Raw genomic sequence first — 19,686 nt, forward strand, 5'->3', positions numbered from 1 at the left:
AGAGGCGTCAAGTTCTGCACTAAAGCGTCACATAACGAGCTTTGACGCTCATATTCGACATGGAAATGGAAACCATATCCACATTCGCTAAGAAACTTTGGTGTGTCAAGAAACAACTTATTCTTTTCCTCACTCCACTTATTCTTCTCCCGTTACTTTTTGGGCTACCGGAAAAGGTACGTGGTTATTGGAAGATGCACAGATATTCTTACTGTAACCATTTATTCCTCTAATTTACAAGAATAAGTAGATTCAACTTTTAGGTTATACCTTAACCAAATTGCTAAACCATATCAAGCCTAAAATTGATATTATCATTAATATCCACACCTGCCTTTAAACCCGAACACCCTTTAACGTTGGACTTCACTGAAATTGGAATCAGGATGCTAAGAAGTGTCCCATTAGATTAAAACCTACAATTCTATACTTTTGATCTGTTTTAGGTTGATCATGTTATTCCAGTGTATAGGACATGGCCCTGCTCCATCATATATCTAAAAACACAATCCTTACATCCATAACTTGACTTAACTTCATTCCCCCCTCTTAATCATAACCATAGCCCAATCTGAGCCCTAACCCAATTACTAATAACTTCAAAGACTTCTTTATTTACAATTCTCCCCTAATTCTGCAAATCCAGTCACATAAAAAAGTATGTTCCTTGTACATTTGTCTTTCCACAGCATGATACAAACATGAATTAAATAGATCATCTTTGTAAATGGTACAGTTGGCTTTTCCTCTTGAGTGTTCACCAACATGTTTCTGTTCTGTTTTGCAGGAGGGGAAATGTCTGTACGTGGTGCTGCTAATGGCTGTGTTCTGGTGCACAGAGGCTCTTCCCTTAGCTGTCACTGCCATGCTACCTGTTTGCCTCTTTCCAACCATGGGAATTCTTCCATCCAAAAAAGTCTGCCCTCAGTACTTCCTCGATACCAATTTTCTCTTTCTCAGTGGTCTTGTTATGGCATCAGCTATTGAGGAATGGGGTCTGCATCGCAGAATAGCTCTGAAAGTTCTTAAGATTGTTGGAGTCAAACCAGCCTGGTGAGAAGACTATATCGCCATATACAACAGTAATAAATTAATCACAATTTATATTTTGGGATTATTTTCCATTATCTAATATGAATGCCCTGCATATGGCAAAATATAGCCTACATAATCATATTATCAGAAATATTAAATGTATTGATGTGTCACTCCACTTACTCCTGACCCATGTGTACATCTCTCTGTGCAGGTTGATTTTGGGAATGATGATCACCTCCGCCTTCCTGTCCATGTGGCTCAGTAACACAGCAACAACGGCCATGATGCTTCCCATTGCTAACGCCATCCTAGAGAGTCTCTTTGGAGACCTGGCCACTCTGAAGGAAAACTGTAAGGTGAAAGACGAGACAGAGGGTGAGTTGCTGTGTAGGGTTTCTCCAACTGTCCCATATACATTACCGGTCAAAAGTTTTAGAACACCTACTCATTTAATGTTTTTTCTTTATGTTTACTATTATTCTACATTGTAGAATAACAGTGAAGATATCAAAACTATGAAATAACACATATGGAATTATCTATTAACCAAAAAAGTGTTAAACAAATCAAAATATATTTTATATTTGAGATTCTTCAAATAGACACCCTTTGCCTTAATGACAACTTTAAACACTCTTGGCATTTTCTCAACCAGCTTCATGAGGTAGTCACCTGGAATGTATTTCAATTAACAGGTGTGCATTGTTAAAAGTTAATTTGTGGAATTTCTTTCCTTCTTAATGTGTTTGAGCCAATCAGTTGTGTTGTGACACAGATAGCCCAATTTGGTAAAAGACCAAGTCCATATTATGGCAAGAACAGCTAAAATAAGCAAAGAGAAACGACAGTACATCATTACTTTAAGACATAAAGGTCAGTCAATACGGAAAATTTCAAGAAAGTTTCTTCAAGTGCAGTCGCAAAACCCATCAAGCACTTTGATGAAACTGGCTCTCATTAGGATTGCCATAGGAATGGAAGACCCAATGTTACCTCTGCTGCAGAGAATATGTTCATTGGAGTTACCAGCCTCAGAAATTGCATCCCGAAGAAATGCTTCACAGAGTTCAAGTAACAGACACATCTCAACATCAACTGTTCAGAGGAGACTGGGTGAATCAGGCCTTCATGGTCAAATTGCTACAAAGAAACCAGTACTAAAGAACACCATTAAGAAGAAGAGACTCCCTTGGGCCAAGAAACATGAGCAATGGACATTAGACCAGTGGAAATTTGTCCTTTGTTCTGAAGTCCAAATTGAAGATTTTTGGTTCCAACCGCCGTGTCTTTGTGAGACACGGTGTGGGTGAACGGATGATCTCAGCATGTGTATTTCCCACCATAAAGCATGGAGGAGGAGGTGTTATGGTGTGTTTTTTTTTTTTCTGGTGACACTGTCTGTGATTTATTTAGAATTCAAGGCAGACTTAACCAGCATGGCTACCACAGCATTCTGCAGCGATACGCCATCCCATCTGGTTTGGGCTTAGTGGGACTATCATTTGTTTTTCAACAGGACAATGATCAAACACACCTCCAGGCTGTGTAAGGGCTATTTGACCAAGAAGGAAAGTGATGGAGTGCTGCATCAGATGTCCTGGCCTCCACAATCACCCGACCTCAAACAAATTGAGATGGTTTGGGTTGAGTCAAACCGCAGAGTGAAGCAAAAGCAGCCAACAAGTGCTCAGCATATGTGGGAACTCATTCAAGACTGTTGGAAAAGCATTCCAGGTGAAGCTGGTTGAGAGAATGCCAAGAGTTTGCAAAGCTGTCATCAAGGCAAAGGGTGGCTACTTTGAAGAATCTCAGATATAAAACATATTTTGATTTGTTTAACCTCTTACATCTAGACGTTCCGCTAGCGGAACACCTGCTCCAATATCCAATGATAGGCGTGGCGCGAATTACAAATTCCTCAAAAATACAAAAACTTCAATTTTTCAAACATATGACTATTTCACAGCATTTTAAAGACAAGACTCTCCTTTATCTAACCACACTATTATCTCTCCTTTATCTAACCACATTATGTCAGCAGAGTACCAAGCCAGAAATAATCAGACACCCATTTTTCAAGCTAGCATATAATGTCACAAAAACTCAGAAGACAGCTAAATGCAGCACTAACCTTTGATGATCTTCATCAGATGACAACCCTAGGACATTATGTTATACAATACATGCATGTTTTGTTCAATCAAGTTCATATTTATATCAAAAACCAGCTTTTTACATTAGCATGTGACGTTCAGAACTAGCATACCCCCCGCAAACTTCCTGCGAATTCACTAAGAATTTACTAAATTACTCACGATAAACGTTCACAAAAAGCATAACAATTATTTTAAGAATTATAGATACAGAACTCCTCTATGCACTCGATATGTCCGATTTTAAAATAGCTTTTTGGTGAAAGCACATTTTGCAATATTCTAAGTACATAGCCCAGGCATCACGGGCTAGCTATTTAGACACCCGGCAAGTTTAGCACTCACCAATATCAGGTTTACTATTATAAAAGTTTGATTACCTTTTGTTGTCTTCGTCAGAATGCACTCCCAGGACTGCTACTTCAATAACAAATGTTGGTTTGGTCCAAAATAATCCATCGTTATATCCGAATAGCTGCGTTTTGTTCGTGCGTCCCAGACACTATCTGAAATGGTAAATCAGGGTCGTGCGCATGGCGCAATTCGTGACAAAAAAAATCTAAATATTCCATTACCGTACTTCGAAGCATGTCAACCGCTGTTTAAAATCCATTTTTATACAATTTTTCTCGTAAAAAAGCGATAATATTCCGACCGGGAATCTCCTTTTAGCTAAACAGAGGAAAGTAAACAAAGCTTTCGGTCGACGCGGGCACGAGCCTGAGTCTCACAGTACTGTAACCAGCCACTACCCAAACGCGCTACTTTTTTTCAGCCAGAGCCTGCAAAGCCACGATTCAGCTTTTTACCGCCTTCTGAGACCCTATGGCAGCCGTAGGAAGTGTCACGGGACAGCTAAGATCCTCACTCTTCAATAAACAGAGACAAGAAGAACGACACCTTGTCAGACAGGCCACTTCCTGCCTGAAACCTTGTCAGGTTTTTGCCTGCCAAATGAGTTCTGTTATACTCACAGACACCATTCAAACAGTTTTAGAAACTTTAGGGTGTTTTCTATCCATATGTAATAAGTATATGCATATTCTAGTTACTGGGTAGGAGTGGTAACCAGATTAAATCAGGTACGTTTTTTATCCAGCCGTGAAAATACTGCCCCCTAGCCATAACAGGTTAACACTTTTTTGGTTACTACATGATTCCATATGTGTTATTTCATAGTTTTGATGTCTTCACTATTATTCTACAATGTAGAAAATAGTAAAATAAAGAAAAACCCTTGAATGAGTAGGTGTTCTAAAACTTTTGACCGGTAGTGTACATCGAGTGAAAAGATCAAAAATATTAAGTGGCCAAGCCAGGACAAATTTGGTCTGTTGACACTATAATGCAAATTGTTTGTAGTGCTTACAAAAACAAACATATTATACTTCAACTTTCTAAAGCTAAGAGTGATATTTCCACACTAAAACTGTAATAGGTAACTGAAGGTGTGAACTCTTTTACAACTACCTGTTCCATCACATTGCCTTCGGTGCATGACATGTCAATATTCAAATGATAATTGATTAAACATATTAGCCGCCTTTCAAGTCATATATTAAATATGACAAAGGCCTAAAGAAAACTGGAACTCACAGTCTTTGATGAGAAAGAAATGTTTAAATATCTGTTATAGCTTATCTCATTCATTCTATTGCTATGGATACTGTAGCATCACAGTAATTGGTTCATGGGAAACGTGTTGATTCTCAGTAGAGGCCTTTTTTTATTTTTTTATTTAGCCTTTATTTACACTTAGATGACCCCCTAAATCGCGTTCAAATTGGTCTTCAATATGGAATTGTTATGACGTCTAAGCCCGTCCTTAAAAACATATATATTTAGTAATTTGTCACTGCAGAATAAACAATGGAGAGAATAACTCTAACACAACCTGTTCACTTCAACATCCATCAGGTCAAGCGCGAGTAAAGCTGCATGCACTGCCCTCTGAAAAACAGATATTGTCTATAGACGGGTAAGAAAGCAAACATAAACAAACTGAACAATTGAAGCTCTCATGTTGTTAGAATAGGATTCATGGTTATCGTGTAGCTATTTACTAATGTTGGTATAATTATATCTTAAGACCTGATCGGATGGAGCGTTCAGATGGGAGTACTGCAGAGGAGATCAGGATAGAGTCAGAGTACCAGATGAAGGTGTGGAAAGGCTTCCTGATATGTATCCCGTACGCTGCCAGTATCGGAGGGACTGCCACCCTGACAGGCACTGCACCAAACCTCATCCTCATTGGACAACTTAAGAGGTACCCAAGTTGAAGACTTGGCTGATCTCACTTTCTCCTACTGCATCTGAACATACCCTCTCATAGACCTCACAGGCCCATCAGATAGAGCAATAATGATCTGTAAGGTGAGAATGTCTCTCTGAGGAGGTCTAGTACAGGGTTTTGTACAACGTACAAACTTTTAACCATTATGAAAAAAGATGAGACAAGTGACACAGGTACTGGAATGTTTCAGACATTGTAGAACTTCAGACGTCCCTCTTAAAGGCCTGTTAGGATTTAACTGGCAAATAGCTGTGTACGAATAACATGTTACATTTAGACCATAAAATACTACTTTTTTCATGTTTGCTGTACCGTTTTTGACAGATGCTTCTTTGTGTTCTAGTTACTTCCCAGAGTGCGACTTGATCAATTTTGGCTCTTGGTTTGCATTCGCATTTCCTCTCATGGTGTTCTTCCTCATCTTGGGATGGCTATGGATTTCTTTCCTCTACGGGGGCTTGAATACACGGTATGATGGTGAAATCAGATCTAAGCACAGCACCTCATCAGTGTAATATAAAAATGTGACCATAGATGACGACATGTGGCAGTCTGTGGTAGAGTTCTAGGATTATTTACTGCACACTTTTTGAAGCAGTATGGAGTAATACATTCACCTACCTGTCAGATATTTCCACATTATTTTCATACTATTTGTTGTGTTCAGGTTGTGTGTGAAGAAACAGGACGAAAGAGCACAAGCAGAGGCGAAGGCTGAGGCTGTGATTGATGAAGACTACAGAAAACTAGGCCCCATAAAGTAAGGACATATCTCTAGACTAAATCACAGGCAACATGCTCCATTCTTAAATCATGTCCTACACCAGGGGTGACTAATTCAAGTTCAGGAGGGCCACATTGTTCACATGTTTTAGATTGTTTATTTGAATCAGTGTGTTAATGCTGGGATGGAACAAAAACCTGCTGCAGCCCTCCAGGACTAAAGATGACTACCCTTGTTCTAGACCCTACCCCTGTTCTAGACCCTCTGGACTATATGTCGGTGGTAATGTAGAATTCCTTAGACAATCATTTCCTATCTTCCGTTTTAGTTTTGCAGAAGGAGCCATCGCATTCTTTTTCATTTTGTTTGCCGTTCTCCTGTTTACAAGAGATCCTAAATTTGTAACTGGATGGTCCACGTTTTTCAACAACGGGTAAGAGAGACAAGCTGACAATCCACTGCCCGTTAACTAGGAAATGTCTGTATAATTCACTGGAGGCTTGAGGAAACCAGCTGCTTCATGACTTCCTCTTCTTTGATTCTCTTCCTCCTGCAGGTATGTGTCAGATGCGACCACTGGAGTGATCATTGTGTCAATCCTATTCTTCTTCCCTTCCCAAAAGCCCTCTCTTAGCTGGTGGTTTGATTCTAGAGGTCAGTACCAGAAAGGATATGTCCCAAATAATGAGAAATACGTTTTTAGAATATGTAGATTGAAAATACCACCGTCTCAAATCATATAGCCTTTCTGTACTGATATAGAGAAAACTGTATATTTTCAAATCAAAAGATTAGATGGAGTGAAGCAGCTGTATACATTGCATTCGGAAATTATTCAGACCCCTTGACCTTTTTCCACATTTTGTTAGGTTACAGTCTTATTCCAAAATTGATTAAATCGTTTTTCCCCCTCATTAATCTACACACAATATCCCATCATGTCAAAACAGAAACAGGTTTTTAGCCATTTTTGCAAATGTATATATAAAAAAAGGAAATATTTACATTTACATAAGTATTCAGACCCTTTACTCAGTACTTTGTTGAAGTACCTTTGGCAGCGATTGCAGCCTTGAGCCTTCTTGGGTATGACGCTACAAGCTTGGCACACCTGTATTTGGTGAGTTTCTCCCATTCTTCTCTGTTTCCTCTCAAGCTCTGTCAGTTTGGATGGGGAGCGTCGCTGCACAGCTATTTTCAGGTCTTTCCAGAGATGTTCAATCGGGTTCAAGTCCGGGCTCTGGCTGGGCCACTCAAGGACTTTCAGAGACTTGTCCCCGAAGCCACTCCTACGTTGTCTTGTCTGTGTACTTAGGGTTGTTGTCAAGTTGGATGGTGAACCTGAGGTACTGAGAGCTCTGGAGCAGGTTTTCATCAAGGATCTCACTGTACCTTTCTCCGTTTATCTTTCCCTTGATCTTGACTAGTCACCCAGTCCCTGCCGCTGAAAAACATCCTCTCAGCATGATGCTGCCACCACCATGCTTCACCGTAGGGATGGTGCCAGGTTTCCTCCAGACGTGACGCTTGGCATTCATGCCAAAGAGTTCAGTCTTAGTTTCATTACACCAGAGAATCTTGTTTCTCATGGTATGAAGTTCCTTTAGGTGCCTTTTGGCAAACTCCAACCCAGCTGTCATGTGCCTTTTACTGAGGAGTTGGTTCCGTCCGGCCACTCTACTATTAAGTAGAACAAATGGCTTGATTGGTGGAGTGCTGCAGAGATGGATGTCCTTCTGGAAGGTTCTCCCATCTCCGCAGAGGATCTCTGGAACTCTGTCAGAGTGACCATCTGGTTCTTGGTGGTCCCAAACTTCTACCATTTAAGAATGATGGAGTCCACTGGGTTCTTGGGGACCTTCAATGCTGCAGAAATGTTTTGGTACCCTTCCCCAGATCTGTGCCTTGACACAATCCTGTCTCGGAGCTCTTTGGACAATTTCTTAGACCTCATGGCTTGTTTTTTGCTCTGACATGCACTGTCAACTGTGGGACCTTATATAAACAGGTGTGTGCCTTTCCAAATCATGTCCAATCAATTCAATTTACCACAGGTGGACTCCAATCAAGTTGTAGAAACATCTCAAGGATGATCAATGGAAACAGGATGCACCTGAGCTCAATTTCAAGTCTTATAGCAAAAGGGTTCTGAGTACTTATGTAAATAAGGTATTTCTGTTTTTAATTTTTAATACTAACCTGTTTTCTCTTTGTCATTATGGGGTATTGTGTGTAGATTGAGGAGTATTTTAATTAATCCATTTTAGAATAAGGCCGTAACGTAACAAAATGTGGAAAAAGGGAAGGGGTCTGAATACTTTCCGAATGCACTGTAGATGCACTGTAGATCTGGGTTTTTAAAGTCACATTATTATTCAGTTATGCCTCACCAGACATAAATTACAGTAACATTGACTCCTCCTTTTTTGTAATTTCATTAATCCATTTCTGAAGCAGAACTTGTATTGGCTCTGTTGTAACGTACTGTAAATAACCTGAGGAATGTTAATGACGTAGATTAGTGAGTCTGAGCAGAGTCCCGTTGTGAGGTAAGACTTTCGCCCCTTATTATTAATCCCTCAAAAATGTGTTGCCCCACGTTGGTTTGCTCTGTGTACTTTGCTCTGTGTTCACCCACTGCTTTAACATAGCACACAACTTCATATGCAACAGAAATACCAGTGTTTTCATTTTCTACCCTCATATTTTTCCAGCGAGATTAGAATATGTATATGTTTGGCATTGAGCTCTTTAATGTTCTTTATTAAAAACTATTTTGAGTAGGTATGTTAAGAATTAGCCTGTGAAATAATAGTTCCCTTTCAGTCAGTTCACTCTGTACAACAAAAGCGCAACTCCCCATAGTGATGTTGTACCTCGTTCCCTCCCTTCAGGGAACAGTAGTTATATTCATAACTTTATGTTCTGCCGGGCAAAACATTTAACTTATTGACAAATGAAAAATGTCCGGCAGAGCGGTACCCGAGACAGAAACAAAACCCCAATCAGCCTTCTTTTGTAACCAAAATGAGTCCTCAGATCCTCAAAAGGTTCTACAGCTGCACCATCAAGAGCATCCTGATGGTTTGCTTTACTGCCTGGTATGGCAACTGCTCGGCCTCTGACCGCACGGCACTGCAAAGGGTAGTGCGTATGGCCCAGCACATCACTGGGGCAAAGCTTCCTGTCATCCAGGACCTCTATACCAGGCTGTGTCAGAGGAAGGCCCTAAAAATTGTCAAAGACTCCAGCCACTCTAGTCATAGAGTGTTCTCTCTGCTACCGCACGGCAAGCGGTACCGGAGCGCCAAGTCTAGGTCCAAGAGGCTTCTAAACAGCTTCTACCCCCAAGCCATAAGACTCCTGAACATCTAATCAAATGGCTACCCAGACTATTTGCATTGCCCTCATTCCCTCTTTTAGGCTGCTGCTACTCTCTGTTATTATCTATGCATATGTAACTGTGTAGGTTCCGTCCCTCTCTTCGCCCAAACCTGGGCTCAAACCAGGGACCCTTGCACACATCAACAACTGACACCCCACGAAGCATCGTTACCCAACGCGCCACAAACGCCGCGGCCCTTGCAACGCAAAGGGAAACCCTACTTCAAGTCTCAGAGCGAGTGACGTCACTGATTGAAATGCTATTAGCGGGCACCACCGCTAACTAACTAGCCATTTCACATCGGTTACACATAGTCACTTTAATAACTCTACCTACATGTACATATTACCTCAATTACCTCAACTAACCGGTGCCCCCGCACATTGACTCTGTACCGGTACCCCCTGTATATAGCCTCGCTGCTGTTATTTTACTGCTGCTCTTTAATTATTTGTTACTTTTATTTCTTAATTTTTTTCTTTAATCTGCATTGTTGGTTAACGGATTATAAATCTACACCTGTTGTATTCGGCGCATGTTACAAATCAAATTTGATTTGATTTGATAACCGTTACTTTGACCCCTAACCCCTAGCTGCAGCCTTTTCTTTATTGCCTCTTTTCAAAGCCCCTTGCAGGTTAGATATTCTGATATTTTGGTGGTTGACCTGGATTTGTCTGTTGGGCAGAGGTCGATTTCATACCCTGTCATGTTTTCCACAGCCCCAAATACTCCATATGTTCCTCTACTATCATGGAAGAAAGCACAGGAATGTGTCCCATGGAATATCATTCTGTTGCTGGGTGGAGGCTTTGCCATGGCCAAGGGATGTGAGGTAAAACCATATAATTTACATATAGCACCATTAAGTCTTATGATCTCTATGGGTAAGCCCCTTTCATGTTTCATGGTGCACACCATAGATATGAAATCCCTTTAACTCACATTCTCATTTGTGTACATTCAAATAGCTGTTGTGTGGTGATTTCTATACTTTTTGACCTATTTCTGCTACTACTGAGTCAAGGACGGTCTTGATGATCTGTCCCTGTGGTGTAGGAGTCAGGACTGGCAGCGTGGATAGGAGCCTACCTCCAGCCTATTGCTCAGATCCCTCCTGCTGTGGCAGTCATGTTTATCACAGCTTTCCTGGCCTGCTTCACAGAGTTCGCCAGCAACACCGCCACCATTATCATATTCCTGCCCGTCATCGCTGAACTGGTGAGCTGTCATCTACTGTATGACATGACCACTGCACTCAACATTTAGTTAGATGTTTCCATTATTAAGAATGAAGTACCCTGTGGGTATGAAGAGGACGACTAGAAAACACTCATTTTGAAGAAAGGTGTATTTTGTGTGTAGTATTTTTGAATACCCTTGTGAACTACCATAAAGCCTTGAACTCCACTGTATTACTAATCCATGGGCAAGTTGATGCTCTCTACTCTAATCTCCCACAGCAATTGACTTTTTTTACTGTTTGTCATGGGGTTAACAGATCTGTCAGTGTAGCATCATAGCTGTTTGGTCTGTTGGACATTAACTACAGTTATCAGTAACCAGTTGTCTTCGTCTGTCTGTGCCAATGTCTTACTGTATTGTTAAATCTAAGCAATAGTACCCACCCAGTATCATCCAGTATCACCCTGACAAGGGCAACCTAGTTACTTATCTTCAGCCTCATTTCTAAGCCAAATACGTTACTAAGAATTTGGAATATCATTGCCACTTATTGAATGCGATGTGGATTCACACACTCTTTGTTCATTTGTGTTCCTTGTGTTTATCTGCAAAAAAACTGTTTCAAAGTATTATTATTCTCCGTTAACACATTATTTCTGCACAATATCAATGACTGTGTTTGTCTCCTCTCTACAGGCTATGTTTGTCAAGGTGAATCCTCTTTACTTCATGATACCTGCGACAACAGGATGTTCATTTGCCTTCATGTTGCCAGTCTCCACCCCTCCCAACTCCATTGCCTTTGCATCTGGCCATCTTTTGGTGAAGGACATGGTAAGATCCTCACGCCAATATACCGTGTGACCATATTTCAGACTGTTCTTAAACTTAAACATACTCTATCCTAGTAGACAGATGATTTACATCTGTTTGGTTTTTCTATTCCCAGGTGAAAACAGGCTTTGTGATGAACATTTTGGGCATTTTATCAGTTTCTCTGGCCATGAACACTTGGGGTCGTGCCATGTTCAGTTTGGAGACTTATCCAGACTGGGCTCGTCCAGTCAACATGTCCAGTACTGTCACAGATATACAGTTCCCCTCCGTCCCACCTTTCAACCTTACTAGTTTGTGATACACTGCATACCGTAGATCTGAAGCTTATCCAATGCAAAGTGTTACACGGTATTATATAGTAAATACTTGAGCAGCATTTCTGAATATGTACAAAAGTCAACTATAGATTTGGGGAGCTGTTACTTTAAGTTATTTAGCCTATGGTGTGATGGCTATACCATGTTGCTAATGTCCTGTACACTTTTAGATTTTGCCATTTGCCTACTGTATACTATATGAGTTTAGATTTTTTTTGTTCAGGCTCTCCTTGTGCTCTACTTCTTCTGTCGTGTAGATTATACTAAGTTCTATCAGCTAATTTTCTTGCTTGTCACATGCCACGAACCCCTGGTCTCCCAGATGTGTCCAATGTTTTGTCCTGGTTTGTTTTAGGTCCCCATGCCAAGTTTCCATTTGAAGTGAATTTGTTTGGGCAGGGCAGGGGGTGACAGAATAGACAGTGGTTGGTCTGTCTGTTGTTACATTCTCTTCCACAGTTATACAACAAGTCATGTCGGACACCATTTTTGTCCAGACACCGGTGATGTCTGTGTCATCATTCTGTCACTATGCTTGCTGAAATGACTTGCATCTTAGGGACCTCTGCTGGTCAGTGTGCCACTTTGCGAGTGTCCGTCTCATTCGTCTCTGTAACATTCCCTAGATAGTGTTTGTGAGGATAATCCTTATTGATTAGGGTGTTAGCAGTCTGCTTGATGATAATAGATCCAATCCATTTCATCACACTGAACGCTCATCCTCCAAGTCCGCCACCTACTAGTAAATCACACTGAATGCTCATCCTCCAAGTCCGCCACCTACTAGTAAATCACACTGAACGCTCATCCTCCAAGTCCGCCACCTACTGGTAAATCACACTGAACGCTCATCCTCCAAGTCCGCCACCTACTGGTAAATCACACTGAACGCTCATCCTCCAAGTCCGCCACCTACTGGTAAATCACACTGAACGCTCATCCTCCAAGTTCGCCACCTACTAGTAAATCACACTGAACGCTCATCCTCCAAGTCCGCCACCTACTGGTAAATCACACTGAACGCTCATCCTCCAAGTCCGCCACCTACTGGTAAATCACACTGAACGCTCATCCTCCAAGTCTGCCACCTACTGGTAAATCACACTGAACACTCATCCTCCAAGTCCGCCACCTACTGGTAAATCACACTGAACGCTCATCCTCCAAGTCCTCCACCTACTAGTAAATCACACTGAACGCTCATCCTCCAAGTCCGCCACCTACTGGTAAATCACACTTGAACTCGATCCTCCATTGGACTTTAGTTGACACACAACAAGAGTTTGTGAATTATTCATGAAAAATACTTACCTAGCCCATGGGGTCACTGGCTGCACATGTTTTAACACATTCTAAGTTACACACAGAAGGTCATTTTTGCTTTTCATCATGTCTTTAAAATCCAGAAATCCTGATTTTCTGATCTTATTTCATTTGAAGTAATCATTAGAAATGTGGTACGTGGAAATCTAATTAACAATTTTCTACCATAGTTTGTATTTTGTGTAGTACGTTTAGGTTTATCAATGCACATTTTGTCGCTTTGTTATTTTCTTAATACTACTGTTGTTACCAAAATAAAACTCAACAGCAAATGTGTTCTTTTCATTTTTCGCCAATCCATGGAATTGGTATATTTAGCTGATGTCAGTGAGCAGGTACCAACAGACATGCCACACAGTAATATACACTACAGAGCAACTCAAACCATGGGATAATATTCAGATGGGTTTTAATTATTGACCCAGGTGACACAGCATAATATGTCCTGGAATCAAGTCTCATTCAAACGCCAATGCCTGACAGCACCAAACAAGATACCCAATAAGCCAAATGAGGCGAACAAACAAGTGAACACATTTGAAAGAAGGTTGCATTGAAATTAGGTTGGAACACAATTTCTACATGTGTCTGGAACCAAGGAGTGATATTTTGGCCCCTGTTTCTCTAAAGAATGGTGAAGGGCTGTACATTCCTTATAGTGTCTATTTGGTGTTGTAAAGTCTCAAGGTCTGGCACATGGTTAACTCAGCCGAACTCTGAAGTAGTTACTCAGTGTAAGAGAGGAAGGGTTATTGGTGGAGATGCCATTAAATGAGACAAACTACAACAAAACACAATGACACTTTGTTAAAAAAGTTAAATAGGAGAACTTGTTGGAAAAGGAACACGACATTTTGGAAAAGGAAGTTTGACAAGTCATACCACAACATGAAACTGCTCAACCTTGATGCTCAACCAATCAAATATACGTATTAATTGACTGTAATACAAAGGGAAATTAAAAAAGCCCCAGCTAAACATTTTATTTTGGAAAATTCGTACAATTGCTCACATGCTCATAGTTTCCCAGATCATAGCAATCCCCCCTCCTATTAGTCAGCAGTAGTATGACCTCCCACAGGGTTATGTTTCAACCTCTAAATAGGATACCACAACGCTCATATAGAACCTTTTAACTCACCAGTACTTCTCTAAATGATTAGTCACCAAGCATTGCATGTTCCATCATGTGTTGACTTGTTATGCCTGCCAATGTCAGTGAGTGTGTGTCAGCATGTGAGCATGAGCAAGAGCCCTTCTCTCCCCTAGGGAACCGTCTTACACATCTATGTGGCAGTGACTGTGCATGATAAGTTTCTGTATCAAACTTCACAGTTACCCCCATCAGACAACTGTGTAACTTCACATGCACTGTTACCAAGGAAAATGAAGAGCATTACTGAGTGCATGGGCTTTGGCTTTTCATTGAGGTAGGTGTTCATTTGTCAGTCTTTTGAGTGAAATAGACATTAGGTTACTGGACAGCTATTTATGAGATGATTTAAGGAATTAATGTTATAGTAAAATGTATATTATTTTCACAGTGAATTGTGCTAGGCCCTTCTTGTGAATTTAAGAAAGCTGGCTTATTAGTGTTAATTACACAATAATAAGCTATTCTGCTCTTGTATAATGTTGATATTAAAACAATACATGATGATAGTCAGAATGGTGGATATTGCAGTTTGATCAAATTCACAGCCTAGTTAGAATACAGTGCAATTCTAAAATGTGTTTCATGTTTAGTCTATTCTAATAAGCCATTTACTTTATGTTCGTATTCTTACCTTTTATTATTTCTTATTGTTGTTGCATTGTCGAGGAGCCTGCAAGTAAGCACTTCATTTGACGGTGTATACCATGTGTATACTGTACATACAACTAATAAAACTTGAATTCACACCATCATTGGTTTTCAGGCAAGAACCTTGGGGTGCCATAAAGACCACTCTACAGTATCTGTGGGATGTTTACTCAAAGCCGACCCAGGCTGCCAAGGAGGTCCTGACGTTACTTTCTATGTGTTTCATTATCGCCATGGTGACTGGTGGTCTCCTCTACCATTGGATGACAGAGATCCTGAGATATGACAGTGGTACTTCCAGCACTGCTGCCTGCATCTATAGCGTGGCCATCTTTTTCCTCTCGTTCCTCTGTCATCCTCTTCGTTGTGTACTAACTATGATCCTGCCCAGTCTGGGCACCAAACAGGGGCGCAAGCTGATCATTTCCACCTCTGTGATTGTGTTAGTGTTGAGCATCATCCTTAACATAACCGTTAACATGGGAGTGGTGATGCACGTTTTAAAGTGCACCTCTGAAGGTTTTGTCCACTCTCTTTTAAACTCATCTGAGCTGTTTCAAGAAGCAAAGAGAGATCTTGTTAGAGAGGCTATCAAAGTGAAACAGGAAGAACTGAATATTGTTAACAGATTGAGGAAATTTGATCATTTTACACACATTGATGTGTCAAAGGTCAAAAATACGTTTGTTACTGTAAGCAAGCAGATTGAGAGTGACTTTTCACGTGCCAATAAACTGCTGGAGGATTATAAACTTCTGTCAAACAGGATTCTGGCGGCCATCTTTCTAATCTACCTGATAGTTGAATCAGCCTTCTACCTGAAGTCATATGTAATTTCAGTTAAGTTTGACAACGTTTACATCACAAGACAGTTGCTGCAAAAAGCATCTGATGATGGAATCCAGATAGAGCCAACTAACTTGAAAAATATGGTTAATTCCACAAGTTGTAAAATAACAAAACAGGAATTTACCAGATGTCTTGCTCCCATGGTAGTGGTGACTTTGTATTTCATTGTTATTATCTTCATAATGGTTTTGGATCACATTGTGTACCATCTAGCTACAGTGAGTGGGCCTTGGCTGCTGGATGTTCCAGCTACATCTGTCAGCATAGCTGTGAAATATAAGGTAGGTCAATATTGATACAGTACTTTTCTATATGAGGTCGGGCACATCACAGAACATAATGTGACATTATATAATGTGTAGCCTTGAGATCAATGATGATATAGAAATTGAATAACACAGTGGACAAATGGGGACTGGATTCTCTTTTCTCTGACAGATTCACCTGCGCATTCCAGGCCTATATATTATCCCAGCTGTCTGTAGTGATACAGAACTGGCAAACTTCCACAAGCAGTATGACTGGACATTTAGCCCAGAGGCTTTACGCTGTGATATTGAGCCCTCTGCACCAGACCTGAGAGTTAGGGTCTTCCTGGGACTACTCTGTCTGGTGAGCTACATCATGGTGTTACTGGAGGTCTACGCCAGGCGCATCCGCAGAAAAGTGTCTGCATCCTTCTTCAAAAAGCAGGAGGAAAAAAGAATTAATTTCTTATTGAAGAAGATACAGGCGAAACAGGACACAAAAGAAAACAAGATCTTTTTCATTGAAGCTGTGAATGAGACCAGCGTTCACACAAACCAAAACGTAATTTGAAGCTTGACTTGCTGTCATTATATGTAGTTAAGGGAGACCTCTGCTTTTAATACGTTCACTGCTCCTCTTGAGCTATTGCTGTTATAATAGATGTATTTTAGAATTGGAGAAAACCCTCCTCAGTCTCCCCAGCTGTCAGCTGAGAGAATTTGTTGATTCAATTTGTCCATATTTTCAGATTGAACTGATTCTGCAATATACAAACGAAAAACATGGAATAAAAAATGTAACTTCAAAGTGATACAAGCATGCTTATCCCTGTGTTAAAATACAATTGATGAATTCAGTGCCAACATCCTGCTCTCCATGAGCCAAAGGGCCTGTTGAGAACAGGACAGGGCATCCTGTTACTGAGTCACAGTCATATGACCTTTCTCCTGGTCGTGGAGCACCCCTTTTACGCCCACACTGCCCCATCTCAACAACACTCATGAAACCATGTTTGTAGGCTTAATGAAGAAATAATACCATATAACAGACAATCATAAGCGTTTTCACTCAATGTTTTATATTGTGAACGGTTGATGCTTTAAAGAATTTGATAAAAATGGCTTTGAGTTCCCTTTTAAAGTAAAACTACTTTTTACTCCATGTAAGGAACAGGACCGTTTATTACTTTGTTTCTGACTGCGAGGGAGAACTCCACAATCAACAGACGACTAGCTGACACCTAGCCCCACTAGGTGTCACTAACACTAAGTGCATTTGAGGAGTTTTTATGGCACAAATAGGATATGAAAATACTCATAACAAGGAGCATAAAACAAACTCATTGAAAATCTGTGTCAACAAACTATTTGTCCAATTCAATTAATTAGACTCAGATGAATGTTCAGAGGGCAAATATTGTGACACATAGTCGTGTCATGTGTGGGCCTTCCGTATGTAATTACAAATTAATGAATATAATCATGCTTTAAAATGTGCATAACAATCACAATTATTATTTTAGTGTTTTTGTATTATACTGTTTATTCTTTCTGGTCAATGATGGATTAGATCGTGTAAAACTCATTTTCATATGACACCTAAAACTTAAACTCTATCTGGCCTTCCCTGTGGCTCAGTTGGTAGAGCATGGTGTTTGCAATGCCAGCATGGTGTGTGCAACGCCAGAGTTGTGGGTTCAATTCCCACGGGGGGTCAGTACAAACAAAAAAAATACATGAAATGTATGTATTCACTACTGTAAGTCACTCTGGATAAGAGTGTCTGCTAAATGTAAAAATCTGAGAGCAAAAACAGTTTCTGAACCTTTGTGATATTTTTTTTTTTTGTCATACCATAAAAATGCTTCAGCGTTTTTAGCAGCACACTGCTTTCAACTCCCAGAAGGCATCAGAAGGCACTTTTAGCTAGAGTATTATTAGAACGCCTGTTCATATATTTTTTATCCAGCCATTTTGTCCATCTTCTTTTTTCTTCTCCCATAATTCAAGACTATGTGTCTAATATTCTATGCTTTGTTGCTGTGAGGCCTGGAACAAAATGTATAATTCATATAATTTCTCTTCACATAAATCTTTGGTTCTGTACCAAAATAAAAGGTTAATAAATTGTATAATATCTTGCCTGTAACTTGATCTCTTGATTGTAATCCAAGCTAGCATAGAAATTGAATGTCATTAATGAAGCATCATGTAAAAGTAAGGCCAGCTTTGTCAAATGGGGTGATTATGAGAGACACAAGGTCAAATAGTCCAGCGGAAAGGTTAAATAATTGTTCCATTTTATGATACAAATATCAAACTTGGTACATTAATACTAGATACCTTTAAAGAACTTTTTAAAGATTGGAGGCAGTCTAGGAAGCCTGGCCTGGCCTTAATATAATTGGCTGCCACTCCAGATTTCCTGTTAGAAGAAAATAGGGTAAAATCATTCCAAACAATATGAAAATGTATTTACCCACTAAATAAACCCCACAGATAATAAAGACAAAAAAGTACTCTTAAGACAATAGGGGTCATATTGAGGTCCTTTTGACCATAGTCCAGTGGCTAAATTAAAAAATTGTGGACTTTGTGATAGAGCCACCAAATTTCAGACACAGCTAGGTCATGTCTAAAGAAGTATTTCTGGTTATAGTGCTATATCAGATTTAGTCCATTACCCCTTGGCGGTCATTTCCAAAATGGCCGCTGAAACGTAGGCGAAGAACCAAAGATAGGTAACTGGTTGGATAGATGTCACCAGGGTTGCACTGCTCCGGTCAGAGAGAAAACAGATGACAGAGATAGTGCCAAAGTTCACATACAAAGGAGAGAGATCATAAGCATGTTGCATAACATAAAAGGTAAAGGTGATAAGGATGCATTTATTAAACCAATATATCCCTAATAACAAAAATAAGGAAATTACATGACATCTTAATGTTAAGGCTTAATGTTAAGATTGAGAGAGAGTCAACAGGTGAAATCAACTTGGTTAATCAAGTTCATCGCAGGAGTATGAAGCTCTATCCACTCTGAGGGTTTTTGTACAGCCGCCAACCTGCTGCATGGAGCTGTTTTGGACACGATTCACATGGCCATATCTCCATAAATACTTGGTACATACAGCCCAATGATGGCTTAAAATGTTTGAGGAGGTCTGTAAAACAATAAAATGTCCCAAAGATGCCATATACTATTGAAGTTGGAAGTTTACATACACTTAGCCAAATACTGTCACGATTCCCACCGACGGTGGCGCCCCCTCCTGCTCGGGTGGCGCTCGGCGGTTGTCGTCACCGGCCTATTAGCTACTACCGATCCCCTTTTTGGTTTTCCCTTTTTTTGGTTTTGGGCACCTGTGGCCAATTAGCTATTAGAGGGGGTATTTAGTTTAGCTGGCCCATCCGTTGTTTGTGCGGGATTAATTTTGTGCATTGACAACGTGTTGTTCGTCAGCTTGACCTGGTCGTCTATTTGTATTTATTTCCCTATGGTTGGGAAGTTTTGTTTATCCAGTGTTA

At 40.3% G+C, this 19,686-nt stretch overlaps 2 protein-coding genes across 2 annotated transcripts; both read left to right on the forward strand.

Annotated features, from left to right (window-relative positions):
• On the forward strand, window positions 1–13,530 carry slc13a3 (solute carrier family 13 member 3). Its single transcript, XM_014136207.3, has 13 exons — window positions 1–176; window positions 788–1,053; window positions 1,250–1,413; window positions 5,109–5,169; window positions 5,281–5,460; window positions 5,831–5,956; window positions 6,155–6,247; window positions 6,540–6,644; window positions 6,768–6,865; window positions 10,319–10,431; window positions 10,656–10,817; window positions 11,478–11,615; window positions 11,731–13,530. The coding sequence occupies exons 1-13, from the start codon at window positions 60–62 to the stop codon at window positions 11,914–11,916; spliced, it is 1,809 nt and encodes a 602-aa protein (XP_013991682.1). The 5' UTR covers window positions 1–59; the 3' UTR covers window positions 11,917–13,530.
• Window positions 13,531–14,406: 876 nt separating this feature from the next.
• Window positions 14,407–18,240, forward strand: ocstamp (osteoclast stimulatory transmembrane protein). The gene is made up of 3 exons (XM_014136474.3): window positions 14,407–14,688; window positions 15,178–16,192; window positions 16,350–18,240. The coding sequence occupies exons 1-3, from the start codon at window positions 14,645–14,647 to the stop codon at window positions 16,728–16,730; spliced, it is 1,440 nt and encodes a 479-aa protein (XP_013991949.1). The 5' UTR covers window positions 14,407–14,644; the 3' UTR covers window positions 16,731–18,240.
• Window positions 18,241–19,686: the final 1,446 nt, after the last annotated feature.

The sequence above is a fragment of the Salmo salar genome, chromosome 13 (assembly GCF_965601325.2).
Source record: "Salmo salar chromosome 13, fSalSal1, whole genome shotgun sequence".
NCBI classification, from domain to species: Eukaryota; Metazoa; Chordata; class Actinopteri; order Salmoniformes; family Salmonidae; genus Salmo; species Salmo salar.